This window comes from Hydra viridissima, unplaced genomic scaffold (genome assembly GCF_058129835.1).
Source record: "Hydra viridissima isolate aposymbiotic clone 2 unplaced genomic scaffold, HvirCarnegie_v1 scaffold_14, whole genome shotgun sequence".
In the NCBI taxonomy this organism is placed as follows: domain Eukaryota; kingdom Metazoa; phylum Cnidaria; class Hydrozoa; order Anthoathecata; family Hydridae; genus Hydra; species Hydra viridissima.
Window position 1 is genome coordinate 613,275 of NW_028324313.1, and position 19,443 is coordinate 632,717.

Here is a 19,443-nt window from a genome sequence, read left to right on the forward strand (position 1 = left end):
TAATATTAATAATAATGATAACAATAATAATAATTATATATAAGTCACTTGTCTTTATAAATACAATAGCTACATAAACAAAGTTAGACAGTTACAAACAGTTAAAACTTATAAAACGTAAAAGTAAACAATGACATATAGCAACTATTATAATGAAAAATAATTAATGAAAATAAGAATAACGAATATTAAAATAAATTTGAATTTGAATACACGACGGAAAATACAAACAATAGACAAACATACAAGACAATATACAAAAACGCACAGAAAATTAATAAAATTAAAAAAAAAAATTCTTTGCTTTCAAGCAAGCCATTATTATATTTTTTTATTATTTTCTTTTTTCGAATGATTGTTTCTTTCAATGAATGTTTTTCGATTCGTTATTGTTTTACTTTTTCCATTTTTATTGTGGTTAAATTGTATTTGCAATTTTTTCTTTTGATTTTTACATATATTTTTTTCTACGTTTTTTCTTTTAATCTTGTACTTTGTTTACATTTCTTTTCTTTTTTTCTTTCTCTATGCTCTTTACTTTCTCTTTAATATTAACAAACTTTAATTAAAAACTCTTTTTTTTTTTTTTTTTTTTCCGTTATTGAAAGGCGACCGCCATTCCGGAAACCACTGCAAAGACCCCGGAATAAAGTGATATATATGTTTGCGGGCCTGTAAAATTTGGCGTTTTTTTTTCAAACGCAAAAATTGAGAACAAAGTGAATATTTGAAAATCAAATCCAAATCCTCCAGATATTTGTCAAATCAAATTCAAATCTATCCCCTCAAAGAACAGTTCAAATTCAAATCTTTAAAGGTTTGACGTATATTTGATTTTGCCGAACACTAAAACAATGTCTTATTTCAAACAATGCTAAACACTATTTTAATAAACAAAAGCAATACTCATCAAAATTTTAAATAGTTTGTTGTATTTAGGTATTTGACGTAATTATTTTCTTTATATAATTATTTTCTTTATAGATCTGAACCAATTCGTATCAGCTCGTTTGTTTTTAGCTTGCGTTTTGCATACTTATTAATTGTTGTGAAAGGTTCATACTTGATGATAGCACAGTTTATAAAGACATTTTCATGATTTTGTGCATTTAATATTGTTTTTTGTTTTTCTAAAAACAAAATATTTTGGCGCTAGTCTGGTTTCGCACCCCCCCCCCCCTTTTTTTTTTTTGGAAGATCTTTGTGTGAAACGGAAAAAAATGGTATTCATTTTTATTTTTGACAAAAGAAAAAGTACTCTAATTCACATTTGAATATTCCATTTTTCCGTTAAAAACGACGCTGCTTTTAACTCAATTTGGAAACTTTTTAATGATAGTTTTAAAACCATAAATTCAAACCGCTGAAAATATTTACCTGGTTTTAACAAGCGTTAAGAAATACAAAGAACAAAAAAACAATCATATATTATATATAGTAGATGTCTAACTTCGATCTGAAAAGTGAAGCTCGGAAGCCATTTCTAATTCGGGCTAAAAGTTTATCTTCCTATATGACATTTTAAAAGTTAACATTAAAATAGTGAATTCATGAACTGCGTTTGGTTGTTCTAATAGATACATGAAAGGAACTGACATTTTTTCACTGATTTCCAGTTCTTAACAAAGAATTTTGGAAAAAAAGGACAGTCGCATTAAAACGTGAGAAGTTTACTACATAAACTTTTAAAGCTTCAACGCTTATTAACACAAAATAACTCCACCAAACCTTCCTTCAATTTTACTCTTTAATAAAAATGTCTGGTATTTCAGCTAGGACAGCAACAGAGAGCACTACTGCTTCATCCTGCAGCTTTTTTTTGATGTTAACAACTTTATCTACAGGCGTGACACTTGAGCTGGTGACACGAGGTTCAATCGCATAAAAGTTACTTTAAAAATATGTTTTTAAGGAAAATAATATGTCAACTCTAATTTTAATGTATTTTTAATTATTTATTTAATCAATTTAATTATTATGCATTAAAAAAAAGTAAAGCACTTCTATCAAAGATTAAACTACTTGGGATTAGCAAAAGGTCTGGGTGGTGACATTGCACGGACGTGACTTGTCACAGTCTGTGGAACATAATTTATTCACTGAAATTACTATTTTGGATTGGGTTAGATTAGTTTAACATTGTATGAGCTGTAAATTTATTATTTGTACCCGTTAAAAATAAAAATAGTATTAACTTGAAAGAAAAAACTAGTGGTGACAGTATATTGCTACCTTTCTGGAGAATCACCTATATATATTATATATATATATATATATAATACATATATGATATATATATGATATATATATGATATATATAAATATGGCTAACTTTACCTTTTTAAATAAATAATAGTGCAGCTATATCAAACTTTAAATCAACCATTATATGTTACAATAACTTTTTATATAAAAATCCACAATATAAAGTAATCTTTATATTGTCACTATATATAATTTTAGTCTTTCTTTAGCAAAAACTCAATAGACGTTACTTTCTCAAGACACGTGTTCTTTTGCAGAATATCTCTATGATCTAATATTTGATCAATTCTATAAACGAAATTTCTTGAAGTCTAGAAATTTAATATTTTGAATTTCTATAGACTTCAAGAAACTTTGTCTATAGAAATTTTATAGAACTCAATTATTTTTATAGAACTCCTATAGAAATGAAATAATTTTGTAAAAAATCTATAAAACTTTTTGTCCTAGGAGGATAAAAGCATATTACTTAAACTATTTAGTGAACACTGATGTGTACTTGGTAACACAAATTCAACGACATGTAGGATCTTTTGGAAAGTGCTCTAAACTGAAGTTGAAAGTACAAAATTATACAACAAATCCCTGTTACTCGCCATCTTGAATAATGATTTTTTTTTTTTTTTTATCTAAAAGTTAACTTTTCAAATTATTCACAACCTAGTTTTTATTTTATCATAACGAAGACTTCGAATAATAGAACGCACAGTGAAGTATTTCACTTGAAAAGTTGAACAAAATTATTGTATGTTTATTATTGATGTGATATGTAGTAAAAAGAAGTTTAGGGTGATCATATTGTATTAAAAACGATTGGTCACACATGAAATGTAAAAAATTTATATATTAAAACAAAAAAAAACATATTTTTATGCATCTTACATACTTTACAAATATCTACAACTTTACAACTATTTAACATAATTACAACTAACTAAATTTATAATACTAAAAAGGATAATCACACTTGAAAGTTGCATCCAAACCAATACTGGATTCTTAATCACTGAACTTAATCCTTAGGTTATACCTGTTGTCATGAATTATTTTTCGTTTAAGGATTAAATGCTATGGTTAATCCGCTACAATAAATTCATCTTGGCACTTTCAGTTCCAAACCCTAAGCTGTAGGCAACCAACGGTTAGTCATATGTACCACTTAAGTGATCAACACAATATCTCTTGATTTCTCCATTTTAATTCAGTGTCCGACAAAAAAAAAGCTTAGATAGACATGCAAGAGACCTTTCATGGCTCAATTAGTAACACAAGAACACGCAAGAAAGTATGCACAAACATTTCCTTTAGCTTCTGAAGCTGTTCTTGAAGCAACTTGCATGGACAATACAATAATTTCTGTGGTTGATGAAAAAAACAGGGATTCAATTATAGAAAGAACTTACTCTACTATGGAGCTTAGCAGGAATGTTTGCATGAAAATGGCTTTCAAACTTGGTCAAAGTTCTTAAGGTAACACCCGAAAATGATCATGCAGAGCATATAAATTTAGATTCTGGAGAATTACCTGCCATGAAAAACGCTTGGAATTGTCTGAAAAACAAAACCTGGTTTATTTACTTTTCATTCCGTCGAAAAAACCGAAGAAAATGCGGTACAAAAAAGATTTTTGGTAAAAAAAAAAAAGGCAACTTTGTTCGATCCATTGGGTTTTTTATCACCGTACATCATTCGAATAAATAATAATTATGCAAGAGTTGTGGATTGACGGAATTGAGCGGGAAGATCGAATTCCGGATTGGATTTTGAAAAATGTTGATCAATTGTTTCAAGAACGAAAAGATCTTTCTATGATAAACATTCCTAGATGTTTACAAACGACTTCAACAGTTATAAATCGATCCATACACGTTTTTGCGGATGCGTCTTGTAAAGTATACGGTGCTGTTGCTTATCAACAACGTTTGTATGACACAGTAGAAGTGACCCGTGTAGTCAAAATGTCAAAGGCCCGAGTAAGTCCATTGCAATCTATCAGTATACCAAGACTTGAGTTACTTGGAGCTGTTCTCGGTTTACGACTTACAGAGAAAATCGTTAAGGCCTTGAAGCTTGAAATTAAATACGTAACTATATGGTGTGATAGTCTTAACGTTTTATGGTGGATAAAGAATCACAGTCGAAAGTTGAAACCATTTTTTGCTAATCGTGTCGAACTCATTTAATCAAAGACTGAACTAAAATAATGGAGGTACATACCTACAAAAACTAATATAAGCGACTTATTATCTCGAGGATCATCAGTGAATGAGTTAAAAAACAATAATTTATGGTGGCATGGACCAAGTTTCCTGAATTCTTTAGAGGAAAAACGGCCTCAGAATCACGTTGAAATCACACAAGAAGCTTCAATTGAAGTAAAGAAAAACGCTGTGTTAATGAATTTTGCATTCCGAAGTAGTAAATCAATTTCTTGATATAAATCGATTCTCATGTTGGGAAAAACTTGTCAGAGTAAACGGATGGATGTATCGATTTATAAATATCTCTCGGTGTAAAATTGATTTGCGTACGATAGGTGATATAACAGCTGATGAATATCATGAAAGCGAAAAGGAAATTATTGTTAACGCTCAACAGGAAAGCTTCAAAGAAGAATAAAACAACCTTAAAAAAGGAAAAACAATATCAGTATCAAGCAAAATTATATCTTTAAGTCCATAAATTGATGAAGATGGCTTATTACGCTCTTGTAGTCGATTACAAAATGCTTAATATTTGCCTTACGATGTTAAGTATCCAATGTAGAAGAAGAAAATGTAAACCTGTTCAACAACTGATGGCCCCTCTGCCAGCAATTCGCTTAAAGGAACCACTACGTGCGTTTTCAAGAATTGGCATTGATTTTGCTGGGCCATTTCTAACTATACAAGGTAGAGGGAGGACACGACAAAAAAGATATTTATGCTTGTCTACCTGTTTGCTATCACGGGCAGTACATCTCGAGATAGCTTATAATTTAGATACAAATTCATTCCTTAATGCCTTTTTTCGAATGGTGAATAGAAGAGGATTACCAGGGGAAGTTTTGACGGACAATGGAACAAATTTTGTTGGTGGATCTCGTGAACTAAAAGAACTTGTCAATGACTTAGATAAGAATAAAATTACCAACTCTACAGCTGATAAAGGAATCAAGTGGTACTTTAACGCTCCACTAGGACCTCATCTTTGTGGTGTGTTCGAAACAATGATCAAGGCTGCAAAATGTGCAGTATCTGGAATACTTGAAAAGGCCGATACTACTGATGAAGAACTCCATACGGGCTTTACAGGTGCGAAGAGATTACTGAACTCCCGCCCATTAACGTATCAGAGTGCGGATATAAAAGATGATGTTCCATTGACTCCTAATCATTTTTTAACTGGACAAGTGGGAGAACAATTCGCTTTTGACTCAAGTCAATCAAAAAATTATCATCCTAAAACAAGTTGGCGTCGAGTGCAAGAATTATTACGTCACTTTTGGAAAAGATGGTTACGAGAATGGCTTCCCTCTTTATCAAAGCGGTATTAATGGAATCAAGAAGGCCGAAAAATGAAAATAGATCACTTTGTATTAGTCATTTCTCTGGATACAGCTAGAGGAAATTGGCCGCTCGGTAGAATTTCAGAAGTGTTAGAAGGAAAAGATGGACTTGTAAGAGTTGTAAAAGTTAAAATTGGCGAAAAAGAATTTATACGACCAATTACAAGATTGTGTCTTCTGGAGTTCGATAATTAAAAAGGTGTGATAGACTGGAGTCTATCAAAAAGGGGGGGAATGATCAGAAGAAATTTACGTTAAAATTATTTTTGTAACTTGGACATGCCGATCCTATAATTATGCGTGGTTGTGGTGTCTGGGTGCTTTTGTGTGACAAATTACCATGAGTGTGCCATATATAGCACATTTATAATGATTATTAAAAAACCAATTTATCTTTTTTTAACCGATTAAAAATTGTATAAATAGGGTAAAAATATTGTTTTGTATGTTGATTAAAAAGTAACAAATGCGGTGTTGATCTTCAAAATATAATATAATACGCAATCGGTATTAATCTTGATCACCTTCGGATCAGATTACGTTTTCGCTCACAATAAATTTTTTTTTTCACAACTCGCTAAAAATTTGTCCGGAATTCGACATGTTAAGCTCTAATTGACAAATAATAAAATGACGTAAACATGTGGTTGTAGTTTGCCCAAAGATATTTCTAGAATATTAAAGATACACTATTGAAATGAATTATTTCTTCCTGAAATAGTATTAAATATATGTATATATTGTAAAGAATATTTGATTGTCATTTTTTTTTGTTGTAATTTTTTGAGAGTTTACCTAAGCTTTTTTTTTTGTCGGACACTGTAGATTAACATAAAATTTTTCTTTTTGTTCAAATTGAGAGAATTCATAACATTCAACCAAGTTTAAATGTAGAAAAATCAAATTTGAATATTATACCAGAACCTCTTGAAATGCTTCCTGCATTGTTTGGCATAGGAAGTTTAGCTAAGACTTCTGCAATTGGCTCCGACCACTTATTTTGTATATCAGGAAAGTAAAATATATTTAATCCTACTTTTTTATTCAACAAATTAACAACCAAAATGTTTCTATTTATTTCTTCAATTCTGCAAACAAAAGCTAACGTTGCATTGTTAACTGTTGAAGCACATTGGACTAAACAAAAATCTGCATGATTTAATGTTTCTGTTTTCAATTTTTCTGTGTATACAACAGGCTTGTCTTTAAAATTTAAACTTGTTTTATTTTTCAAACAAGAATTACTTTTATTGTGCACACAGGTAGAGCTAGAGACTGTTGCAGTAGTTAATTTTTCTGGGGGGTTGATAAGCTTGTTAAATATTTTCTGCTTTGTGTAAGTTCAAGATTCTGTTTTTGGTGGTCTTTCTGATGTGTCTGTTAAAATTCTTGATCTTCCTTTTTTTCTGCCTCTCGATGTTTTCTTTCTCGGAGGTGCTTTTGCGTATTGTTTAATCATTTCAGGAGAAAAAACTGTTGCAGATGGCTGTTACTGCTCATCAGTTGAGTTTTTATATGCATTAAGTGACTCATTATTCGGCACAGCAGCTTCAAAGGTTTTACTATAGAATGATCACTAACATTTAAAATTTTAAAATCTATGTAGCTTTTTTATTATTGTCATTACTACTAGATTGATAAGAGATGTAATTAAGGCTTTGGTTTGTTACTTCTAAACAGTCGAAATCTTCATCTGTGAATGCATTTCTTGAAAAAGGAAAAATACCACCTTTTTTGAACCCTGCAGTAATATTATTTGGTGTAAATGAGCTATTATATGCAGGGGTTATTATACTGGCTAAATCCTGAATTGTTATAGTTCTTCCTGGGTGATTTAACAACCAGTCATTTTGAGATACAGAAAGCTTTTGTTTAAAAGGACCCAATACTGAAACATCAAGAGGTTGAAGTCCATGTGTACAATGTGGTGGGAATGTAAGTAAAACAATTTCATTTTCTCTGCAAAAGTTGATTGCACTAATAGTACAATGGCTTTCGTGGTTATCTAGTAATAAAAAAATCTTGTTTTCTTTATTGCACTTTGAATGGAACTTTAAATGTTTGAGCACTCGTATAAAAAGTTCTCCTGTCATCCATCCACTACTAGGGTTGTTAGCAAATCCAACACAAACATTAGGTCCTCTTATTAGCATATGCTCTTGAAATCTTGCTCTAGGATAAGTAAAAGCTGGTGGTATAGTGTTTCCAACTGCATTAATAATAGCACACATAGTTACAAGCTGCCCTCTTTCAGCTGAGACATTTTGACCAACTTGCTTTTGACCACGCTGAGCTATGACATTTGGTGCCTACACATCAGTCATGACACTTGTTTCGTCTATTTTAAATATCCGTTCTGGAAAATATTTTGACTTACAGGGTACTCTTTCTAAGTTGAGTTGAAATCCATACTTGTTGCTCTTGATAGAATATTGTATTTTCTGGCTTGCACAGAGAAAGCTTTTTGTGTCTTATCATAAATCCTTTCATCCATTCAGTGCCAGCAATTTTATTTCGGCCCCATAGCTCAGGACATTTTTTGAAAGCATTACTATATTCATATGCTAAAATTCTAGCTTGGTAATAAGTTAAACCATAATTTATGGTTGAATCGTATTTTATGTACGTAAACTAAAAAAGTAAAAAGCGCAAATTTGCGTATTTAATTGAATAGCGCATAATTATGCAACAATTGTAAAGACCTAAAATAAGTTTTTAAATCACGTTCTTTGAGTACTTCTAAGATAAAAGTTCGTTATAATCATTTTTTTAATTTTATCTCTTTTTTTTTTAATTTATTCAAACTAGATAAGTTAACATGACTAGTTTAAGGACTTCATTAATAGTTAAAGCCTTGTTTGCGACCGAACTTTCATCTAATAAAAGACGAGGTATTGTAGTGTTTTAAGTCCTGCAGCAACTGCCTTGCAAACTGCTTATTCCTCTCCAGGGGAAAACCCAGAAGCACGTCGACCCTGAGTTTGCTTCCCTTTTGAATAGCGGGCGAGAAAAAAAAAAAGAAAAGCATTAGTTTAATATAAGCACACCGGTCTAGACCAGCTACACTTGATCTTAGCCATTAGGTCTGATAAAAGACGATCTAATGTGATAATATTGTATCTTAATAAGAAAATGAACCTAACTCATTAATGAGTTAGGTTCATTTTCTTTTTAAGATAATGTATTATCTGGAACAATAAAACGAGATGCTTGAGGTCTTGGCATTTTACAGTTTTTTTTAACAAAAAAGACATATTTCTCTTTTACAAATATTTTCAATTTAAAACTTTTCTTTAAAATAAAACTTAAAATTTAGTGAAATTCTTAATTATGCTAGCTCTTTTGTTTAAAAATAATCCGAAAACTAGTGTTCGGCACAAATTCAAATAGTTTGATCAAATATGCGTCAAATGTTTGAAATGGCCAAATTCAAATCTTCCTATTTTGAATTTAGATCAAATTCAAATCTTTCCAAGATTTGATGTATATTTGAACGTTATTTAACTTATTTCATTTATTAATTTTAGTTATCTGAATCTATAAATTTTATTCATATTGCAGCATTTGTTACTATTTCTCACACATTACAGCTTCTTTTATTCTTTTTAATCCAACCAAGACTTCAAGCACTGGCAAGCTTGAATGGTATCTGCAGAGAGAAGATTTCTTTTGTCAGTAATAAGATTTTTTCCTAATGAGAAGAGCCTTTCTGATGATACAGATGTAGCAGGAATGGCCAGGTAATCTCTGGCCATTCTGGATAGGTTTGGATATTTGTCAGATCGAGATTTCCACCAAAGTAATATGTTGCTATTATTGCCGCCATCTATCTTACTTGTATCATTTCAATAGTTTTCAAACTCATTACATGGGTTTGATGAAACACGCGATTTGAACGGGGTATATTTTGAAACGTTTTGAATGCTTGTAGCAGTTGTACCATTGCTTGGGGCATAATTGATTTGATATTCACAATTGACTGTGTCCATAATCTTTGTATACGACTCGCTGTTTGCGCCCTTATCATTTTTGTAATATTCAATACCAAATCTTGGGTCCAGGACAGTGCAGATAGTAAAGCAGTCACTAGTCAAATTATAATATTTTGACATTTTTGCGAGCGCTGCAACTGTAGAGCGGTGTAGATTATCTTCAGGGTTGGTTTTTGTGGTCATCCATTCAGTAATGTGATCCAAAAGAATATTGAAGAGAGGAACCACCAAAGACAATGTGGAATATGAATCACCACTAATGAGCTGGGTAAATTCCTTGAATGGTTCAAGATACAAAACAATTGTTTCAAACCTGTTCCAAACATCTGCTGAAATTGATAGACAACAGTCTGGATTGTTTGCAGTTGAGTCAAAATCGCAAAAATACGCAATGAAACCAACTTTTAATTCCATTGCTCGTTTAAGCATATCAGCTGTTGAGTTCCATCTTGTAGGGACATCAAGTATTGGTTTTAAGGTGCAATTTGATTGCTGGAAACCTTTGAACCTAGAATATGATTGAGGACTGGATCGGATTTTTTTAATTCCTGTTCTAAGTTTTACAAGATCATCTTTCAAAACATCCAAACCTGCTTGCGCGCCCAAATTCAGCACATGAGCAAAACACCGAATATGCTCAAAGGTGGTTTTAATTTCGTACTTGGAATTTAAAATATCCATAAATGAATTATTATTGGAAGCATTATCTAAGGTAATGCCCATTCCTTTGCTTGTAAGACCGAATTCAATCAAAACTGACAAGAATGCATTAGATAAATTTGAACCTGAATGGGAATCAGGCAAGGATTTGAAATCAAGAGTTTTGGCATGTAGGTTCCAGTCTTTGTCAATGTAATGAGCCGTTATGCCCATAAAAGCAATGTTGTTGGGTTATGTCCAGCAGTCAGTGGTGAATGAAACCTTTGAGTCAAGATTCAAAAAAAGGGTCTTTAGCAATTGTTTTTTGGTGTTGTAAGTGTCCATTATCTGGCTTTTTAATTGGCGCGCACTCATGATTGACAAATTTGGTTTCAGTAGAGTGAGTAGTTTACGAAAGTGGCTGGACTCTACCTCATTAAATGATTGATCATTCTTGACAATCCAGCTAACTAAGTATTCATTGAATAGATCTGGAGAATAAACGATTGGTGTCATTATCATATCATCTAAACGTCGTTGCTTTGGTTCTCTGTCCCCAAGTAATTTGCTTTTGTGTTGAGAATTTAAATGGTTCATTAGATTTGTTGTCCCACCTTTATTGTAAGCATACTTGTTCTTGTGCTTTGGACAATGCTGGCATATGGCCTTGGTTTTGTCATGCTCATCAACTGTGAAATGATCCCATACAATTGATTGTGAACGTTTGGTGGTTTTTGTAACAGAAAAAGATTCGGGTTCTGGATTATCCGACATAATTAGGAATGTAATATATATTTCTGAAATAGATACATTTCAAGGTTGTTTACAAATAGTAAATATACTAATATTAAGTAAACACCTAATGAAAATGATTAAAATAATAATGGTTTAAATAATAAAAATAATATTAATAATAATGATAACAATAATAATAATTATATATAAGTCACTTGTCTTTATAAATACAATAGCTACATAAACAAAGTTAGACAGTTACAAACAGTTAAAACTTATAAAACGTAAAAGTAAACAATGACATATAGCAACTATTATAATGAAAAATAATTAATGAAAATAAGAATAACGAATATTAAAATAAATTTGAATTTGAATACACGACGGAAAATACAAACAATAGACAAACATACAAGACAATATACAAAAACGCACAGAAAATTAATAAAATTAAAAAAAAAAATTCTTTGCTTTCAAGCAAGCCATTATTATATTTTTTTATTATTTTCTTTTTTCGAATGATTGTTTCTTTCAATGAATGTTTTTCGATTCGTTATTGTTTTACTTTTTCCATTTTTATTGTGGTTAAATTGTATTTGCAATTTTTTCTTTTGATTTTTACATATATTTTTTTCTACGTTTTTTCTTTTAATCTTGTACTTTGTTTACATTTCTTTTCTTTTTTTCTTTCTCTATGCTCTTTACTTTCTCTTTAATATTAACAAACTTTAATTAAAAACTCTTTTTTTTTTTTTTTTTTTTCCGTTATTGAAAGGCGACCGCCATTCCGGAAACCACTGCAAAGACCCCGGAATAAAGTGATATATATGTTTGCGGGCCTGTAAAATTTGGCGTTTTTTTTTCAAACGCAAAAATTGAGAACAAAGTGAATATTTGAAAATCAAATCCAAATCCTCCAGATATTTGTCAAATCAAATTCAAATCTATCCCCTCAAAGAACAGTTCAAATTCAAATCTTTAAAGGTTTGACGTATATTTGATTTTGCCGAACACTACCGAAAACGAAAGAACTTTTTAATTACTTTTAATTACGCAATGAAAAAGTTGCGCTTCTTACTGTTTTAGTTTACGTACATAAAATACGATTCAACCATAACTTTATTTTTGATGGCTTCAACATATAATTTTCTAACATAGCTTCTTCTGCATTAGTAAATACTATATTCACAGAATATTTGAAAAGCTATCACTTTTCGATTTTCTATTCTGAGCATTTTTATTCTGTCAGCTAACGTACTTTTAGAGAACCCAATACACCTGCAGCTTCTCTTAACTTTATTGTTTTATCAAAAACAAGTTTAACTGCAGTTTTTAAATTTTCCTCGTTTGTAAATCTTTCACAATTTTTTTTTATAATTGCGCACCATTTTTAAACTTAGTATAATTGTATTTGAAGATAAGTTTGTCATGGTCCGCGCAACAGGTCCTAATGTGCCCCGTGAAAGTCGTCCTATGCCGCCTAAACCCTGATCTCAGGAAACATTCCACAATTTTTTTGTGAAGAATTTATGTTTTATCGTTGAATTTTTTTATTTACGTCGCAGAGCATATCCCTTTCACTAAAAATGAGAAAAATTATTCCTTGGGTGGCGTAAATTTATTTGTAAATCCTTACACTTAAGAATTTAAAAAATTAGAAAAAATATCAAAAACCACAAAACGTTTGTAGAAAAGCTACCTGACTGCCTCAGTGAAAGAAATCCTATGATGCTTACGTGTGAAAGTATTTTCAGTCGACGAATATATTTAACTTTGTTGAAGAGTTAGTATTTTTTGGATTATTCCCATTGTCCTAAACTACCTCTGTCCTTAACTGCCCCTCTCTCCCCTATAATATAGTTATAATTATTTGTTAAAATAATATTATTGTTTTCTTATTTGATTGAGTCTATATCAAATATACCTTAATTGGTATACCTTACTATAGAATATATTTTATACATGTCATATATGGCTTAGTTGTATTTTTTCAGGGCATGTTCTAGATCGTTTATTCATCAGCCAATGTCATTTTTACGTTTTTGTTTACGTCCTGCCGATTAGCAGCCGCCCATCAAAAATACATCAAAATTACATCTGTAGCTGATTAAATGCGAATCTCGCGCCGATATCGCGCCGATATCGCGCCGATATCGCGCCGATATCGCGCCGATACTAGTGTGTTGTCTGGGTAATGGCTTATGCTACTTATTGTTGTACTTTTTAATGAAATATTTTTGCAGGTAATGCAAAAAACAATTTAGTTCGCATACTGCATTCAAAGAGTATTTGAATTGAAAAAATAAATAACTTTAAAATGCGAAAAAGAATCATTTTCAAGACAACTGAAGTTTTTTCATCAATAAAATGCCAAGATATCTGCTCATGAATGATTTGAGATAGCAGTAATAGTTAAACAAAAAAAAAAACAAAAGGTTTTTACTAATATTTTAAATGCATATTTTGCGATATATAGAAAGACAGGTTTATGACAATTCGGGAATTGTGTTACCGTGTAACTGGGCAATTTTACACTTTTTTTTTCTTTCAATTTTATCAATAAGTTTCCCAAAAATAATTCATTCTTATTATTAGACGTTTTAAGCAGGTATAATAAATATTACTAAACATTTAATATAAGCCACTTTCATGGGCGCCGGCAGGATTTTTTTCAAGGGGGGGAGGGGGCAAAATAAAATTCAAAAGTGATATTTCAAAAACTACAAAAATGCATTAATTAATCAAATCATTTTATTAAACCAGTGACAACAGAAAATTAAAGAAAATGTAAAAAGAAAAACACAAGAGTTAAATCATTGTTATTCAGTAAATAGAAATTGTAGTCGTCTGCGTTCACTTCGAAATTTATTCACAATTAGTTCCACAAACTCAGATTTTCGGGAGCGTATTTTTCACGATGCACGCTCAGCATGCAAAGCCCAGACAAACGCTCATAATGCTAATAATGCTTAATTATACCAAATAATGCTAAATTATATAATAATATAATGATTTGTTAAAAACATTGATTTGTTAAATACAAATTAGACATATTCCAAAAAACTAAACAAAAATTAAAATGCAGCAGGTTAATTCAAGTTAATCAAATTAAATATATATAATTGTAATAATTAACATTTAGCTAGCAAAAAACACAAGGTAATAGTATTATTAAAATGAATATAACACAATAAATAGGAAAAAAATAAATAGAAATAAAATACAAACAAGAAACATTTTGCCAACAAACAAAAAAACAACAGCATAAAAAAGTAAATGAAACTGACACATTAAAAAATAATTTGAAAAATTTGATCAGTGCATTCCAATTCTTTCTTCGTTAGTTCGAAGTTTATTTGTTTGCGTAAGAACTTTGTTATTGTAATTCGATTTCTTTTTTATCATTATTATTTCCTTTATTTTCCTTTTTTTTCTTCCTCTCTTCTTTTTGTTTTCTATACTTCTCCTTTATCTATTGCATTTTTCTATTTATTTTTATTTTTCTATGATCTATTTCTATCATTTTTTTTTTTAAACTTATTCAAACATCTTTTTTTTTAAATATAAAATATGCCTTTATAAAAAAGCTTCCGCCATCGTGGAAGTCATTGCATTCGATAGTCATATTTCATTTAAACTGTTGTCATTTACATTACGGTGAGTAAACTATAAATGAGTTAAATTGATAAGATACCAAAATAAACAGTTAAAAGAAATTTTGTGAGTATCAAAATGTGTTATTTTGCTTTTCCAGGGGGGGGGGGGCAACTGCCCCAACTTGCCCTTGCCTGCCGGCGCCCATGGCCACTTTTTAACTTTGGCTTGTATTGCCGAAAAAGTTTAGCTAAAAATTCCATTAAATTAATCGCAGCGAAACTTCAAAATTAATTATTTTTGTACCACGATACTCATAATGTATTAACACTCATTTACACACTATTAACTAAATTAATATAATATATTAATATACTATAATAGTATATTAACTAATTAAAACACATTAAATTCAATAAATTATAAGTTTAACAAAGTCGGGGTGATTCTAGACAATCTAGTTTAGTTTGATGAAACATGAGGCAGCACTTGATCTTGTTTTTATTCTATCTGTCAATTTTGAGCGTCGGTAAATTTTAGGTATCGGTTATGTTTAGGATTTTCGACATAAAGTAAGCATAATCAATGCTAAATGAGAAATATTTTCATTTAATTTCATTATTTAATCCAAGCATTGACTTCATTTTACATATGCAGAAAAACATTAGTAGTTTAGTCAGAATGGTAAAAAATTACAAAATCGACATCTCTTAAGGGAGCTTTAAAATACAAAAAAGCCGAGAATCTAAGCATTTGAAAGGCTGGCGTCAAGTAACATTCCATTTAAGGCTAAAGCAAATCATACCAACAACCAAAACACGACGATACCTGGCGGTCAAACAGATCTAAGAGAAGAGGTAGAAAGGGAAGTTTGTGAAGTAATCAATTTAGCTGGAAATTAGGGCTATCCCATGAAACCTTTAAATTCGTCTATTGTCCAACATTATTTAAAAATCAATTTAATTCAAGTTTCCACTTTGCAAGACAACTTGCGCGGACCAGATTGGAGTAAATCCTTCATGCTGAGATTTTTAAGTAATTTTTCAATTCGGATGAGCAATAATATTATAAGTGCTCGTGGAAAACTTTGGTTGAATCAGTTGATAGCTACCTCGATCACATTGAAATCTCAATGGAAAGAATTCGGGTTGCAAACAACGTGAGTTATGATGAGCCAACGTTCCGATGATCCAGGTAAGTTTCAATATGTCATAATCATCTCTTTTAAAATCTCTGAAACAAGCTTTTCAGTTTATTCTTCTCATTTAAGGGAACAACAAAGTTAGAACGCAAAAGTGATAAATATGCTGACCGTTTAATGGAAACATACAAGTCAAGCTTAGCTGTGATGATAAGTGGCTCTGGTAGTGGAATTGTTTTACCCATATATGCTTTTTTAAACTTGCTTTGAGATATTTTAAAACGTTACCACCACACGAGTCGAATGTATTGATAGGAGATTTTTTACTTCTTCCTCCCAATTCGACTCACCTTCGTCAGCAAAATGTCGCTTAGTTCCGCCCATTTAAGGTACTATGGAGATCGATTTTGAAAAAGCTGAAAAAATTTCACTGTGGAGTTGATCCAAAATCTTTTTTCCCTTCAAGCTCATAGAGAATGCGATGGCTAATTTAAGCCCGAAGAAGACTAATCAGAATCTGATGGCAGGTTTCAGAGCCATTGAGACTCACTCTCTGAACAGAAATGAAGTAATTAAAAAGTAACTAGGCAAGATTGTAAAGAAACAAGAAAACTCTGTTAGCAATACATTAATCATGTTTCTTAAGTAAGAGAGGAAAAAGCCTCAAATCAGGACGAAAGGAGCTGCTTAATATTAAACCTGGAGAAAGTTTTCGCTCTAAAGATACATCACTAAGAAAATCTCACTACTAAGAAAACTCCTGCTACTAAAAAAACTTCCGCTACTAAGCAGACTTTCGCTTCTACAGAGACACGTGCTGCTAAGTTAAATGTCGACCCTAATAAACGAAGCAGATCAATCAAGCCATAAAACGAAGGAGAAGAACCTAACTTGAAAAAGATCAGAATTTAGTTAAAAGAAAATTATTTGTTATTTCTGCCCAAGAAACATCCCTCCTGGCATCCTGCATCTTACATTAAAAGTTGTTCGTTTAAACTATTCCACCAAACAATAGAATCAATAGGAACCAAAGGCAAATGATAGAAGTGGAGACAGATGATAGAATCAGAGGCAAATGATTGTTAAAAAAGTTTAATTATATAAAAGATTATATCAAAAATGAAAAAACTTAACTATATAAAAGATACCCATGCCATAGCAGTGTTGCTCGAAACTCTTGTGTGCTTAAGTTATTGTCTTATTCAGGTGACTACTAATCAATTGCTATCAATTGAAAACGCCAACTAATTGTGTATATATTGAATAAAAAGCTTAATGAATTCTTTTAGGAAGATTTAGAAGATAAGGCTGAAGATCTCAAAAGTGTCAGAACTAGAACTGCGAAAACCGCTGTCATTTACCAATCATCAAGCTCTATTTAAGCGTCTTGCTGCTGCCTTTCATTTGGGAACACTAAAAGTTTTCTTCGACGTGCTTTGGGACATTTGGAGTTTGACTCTTTATGAAGTCAATACCTTGCTCGCTGACTATACAGCGCGCATGGAGCGTAGTATGGGTAAAAATAATAAGACGTTGATTCCACGAAACCACATTGCATTTCAGGATGGTTTGATAATTGTGATGCTTAACACACATTCGCATGTTGATATAACTCATCCAACTAGTGTTCGCTGTTGGAGAGCGCATACAGCATATCATGGTTGACATGAGCAGGATACTTGCTTCTTTAATACCCATTAATTGAAATAGTTACACGTTTTAAGCACTCTATCAAGATGGCAGCAGCAGTCGCAAATGGAATTGGTAATACATTTGCTATTGGACTAGCGTGAACGCTAAGTAGAAACTGCATTTCTCAGTTCAGTATTGCAAATCTCAGCTTACAGCAAAAGCCCTCGGCGGTAATCGAAGGTCCCTCGAAGAAGTGATGCGGCAGAATTAAGCACTTGAGCAATTACAATAAGTATGAACTGAGATCAGCCAAACACAAGCAGATACTACTGAAAAGTTTATTACGCGGCTGGCCACAGAAAGTACTTCGGCAAGACGACTTTGGGTTTATGCATCAGCTGGTCAACTTTAGAAGGAATTAATCAGGGTTTAGTGCTAATCACGAGATAACTTGTTGATGCTGTTTTAAAGAACGAAACGAAAGAGGAAAAGGAAGGTACCTTATGTTGAGAATAGAAATAACATGTTAACACTTTGGCCTTGTGTTCGAAAAGTGGTAAGAGATTATTTTATGAGTGACGTTTGATTGCATTTATTATTTGTATTGTGAGGAGGGAAGATGAAGAAAATTGTAAACATTATCTTTAAGTTTTACCCGACTCAAACACGCTACATTCGAACGAGGAAAAGAGTAAGTCAACCAAAAAAAACACCAGGTGGACACACATGTCTAATAACATGAAAAATGAATAAGTCACACCATAAATGATTAAAACTGTTTCGCAAACACGACTTGAAACACAATGATATGATTTTAATTAGTAAAGTTCTAGAAAGTTCTGTAGCCACTCTGATATAAAGACTAACAAAAAGAAAACTAGTAAGACTTGTTTTAAAGAATACCATGACTCAGAAGTTGAAACTAAAGTACTGAACGAACTTGAAAAAAAAAAAAAAAAAAAAAAAAAAAAAAAAAAAAAAAAAAAAAAAAAAAAAGAAATCTATTGTCTGGACGAGAATTCAAAATAACACCTGCGGACAGATAGAAAAGGAACGGTTGAGAAAATCTTTTAGATTTTTATTGAGATTTTTTTTAGAGACTTTTATTTGGGGAGATTTTTGGAGCCCTCTCTTTGGAGAGATGTTTTTGGGAAAATTTTGATGAAATGTTTTAAAGAGAGTTTTGAAGATGAATTAAGAAAGAGTTATGAAAGATTATAAAAGAGTTTTAAGAGATTTTAAGAGGATTTATGAGAAAAGGATTTAAAAGAGTTTTAAGAGATTTTAAGAGGATTTATGAGAAAAGGATTTAAAAGAGTTTTAAGAGATTTTAAGAGGATTTATGAGAAAAGGATTTTTGAAGATTTTAAAGAGAATTTAATGAAAAGAATTTATGGACAATTTAAAGAGGAACTTATGAGAAGGATTTGGTAAGGAAATGTATTTGAGTAGTTTTCAATTTGCGTTGTTATAAGTATTAATGTATTGTTATTTGTATGAGTTGATATTAAGAGAATATATATATTGTTGAGAAATAATTGAGAATATTGATTAAGAAAAATAAGTAAGAAAAGAAGAAATATCAGTCGTAAGTATTTTTACTTTTGCTTTCATTTTAAGTAAGGCAACATTATCATTATAATATTTTTTATTATTGCTTTATTTGAGTAAACAATTTTTATTTAAAAAGTCTGATGCTCCTATCGCGCTTTTACCACATCTGCGTTACACACTAACAGTCCTACCTCACATTCTATCACTCTCTATATTTGCGCTACCATTACACTTACATAGAACCAATCGCCACAGTCACATTTTTTATCATCACATCAAATATAAATTAACATAAAATAAAAAAAAAAATTAATTAATTAAAATCAGCCGCCCTCACACTGGAG

General features: G+C 31.2%; 2 protein-coding genes across 2 annotated transcripts; both read left to right on the plus strand.

The window, feature by feature from the left end:
• Positions 1-3,971: 3,971 nt before the first annotated feature.
• Positions 3,972-4,448, plus strand: LOC149878669 (uncharacterized). Its single transcript, XM_090072037.1, has one exon. The coding sequence runs from the start codon at positions 3,972-3,974 to the stop codon at positions 4,446-4,448; it is 477 nt and encodes a 158-aa protein (XP_089928163.1).
• A 509-nt stretch (positions 4,449-4,957) lies between these two features.
• LOC149878670 (uncharacterized) lies at positions 4,958-5,800 on the plus strand. The gene has a single exon (XM_090072038.1). The coding sequence runs from the start codon at positions 4,958-4,960 to the stop codon at positions 5,798-5,800; it is 843 nt and encodes a 280-aa protein (XP_089928164.1).
• The last annotated feature ends 13,643 nt before the right edge of the window (positions 5,801-19,443 follow it).

Excerpts from the sequence above, each read along its gene's own strand:
- LOC149878669 (XM_090072037.1), top strand. The coding sequence starts at position 3,972 with ATGCAAGAGTTGTGGATTGACGGAATTGAGCGGGAAGATCGAATTCCG.
- LOC149878670 (XM_090072038.1), top strand. The coding sequence starts at position 4,958 with ATGGCTTATTACGCTCTTGTAGTCGATTACAAAATGCTTAATATTTGC.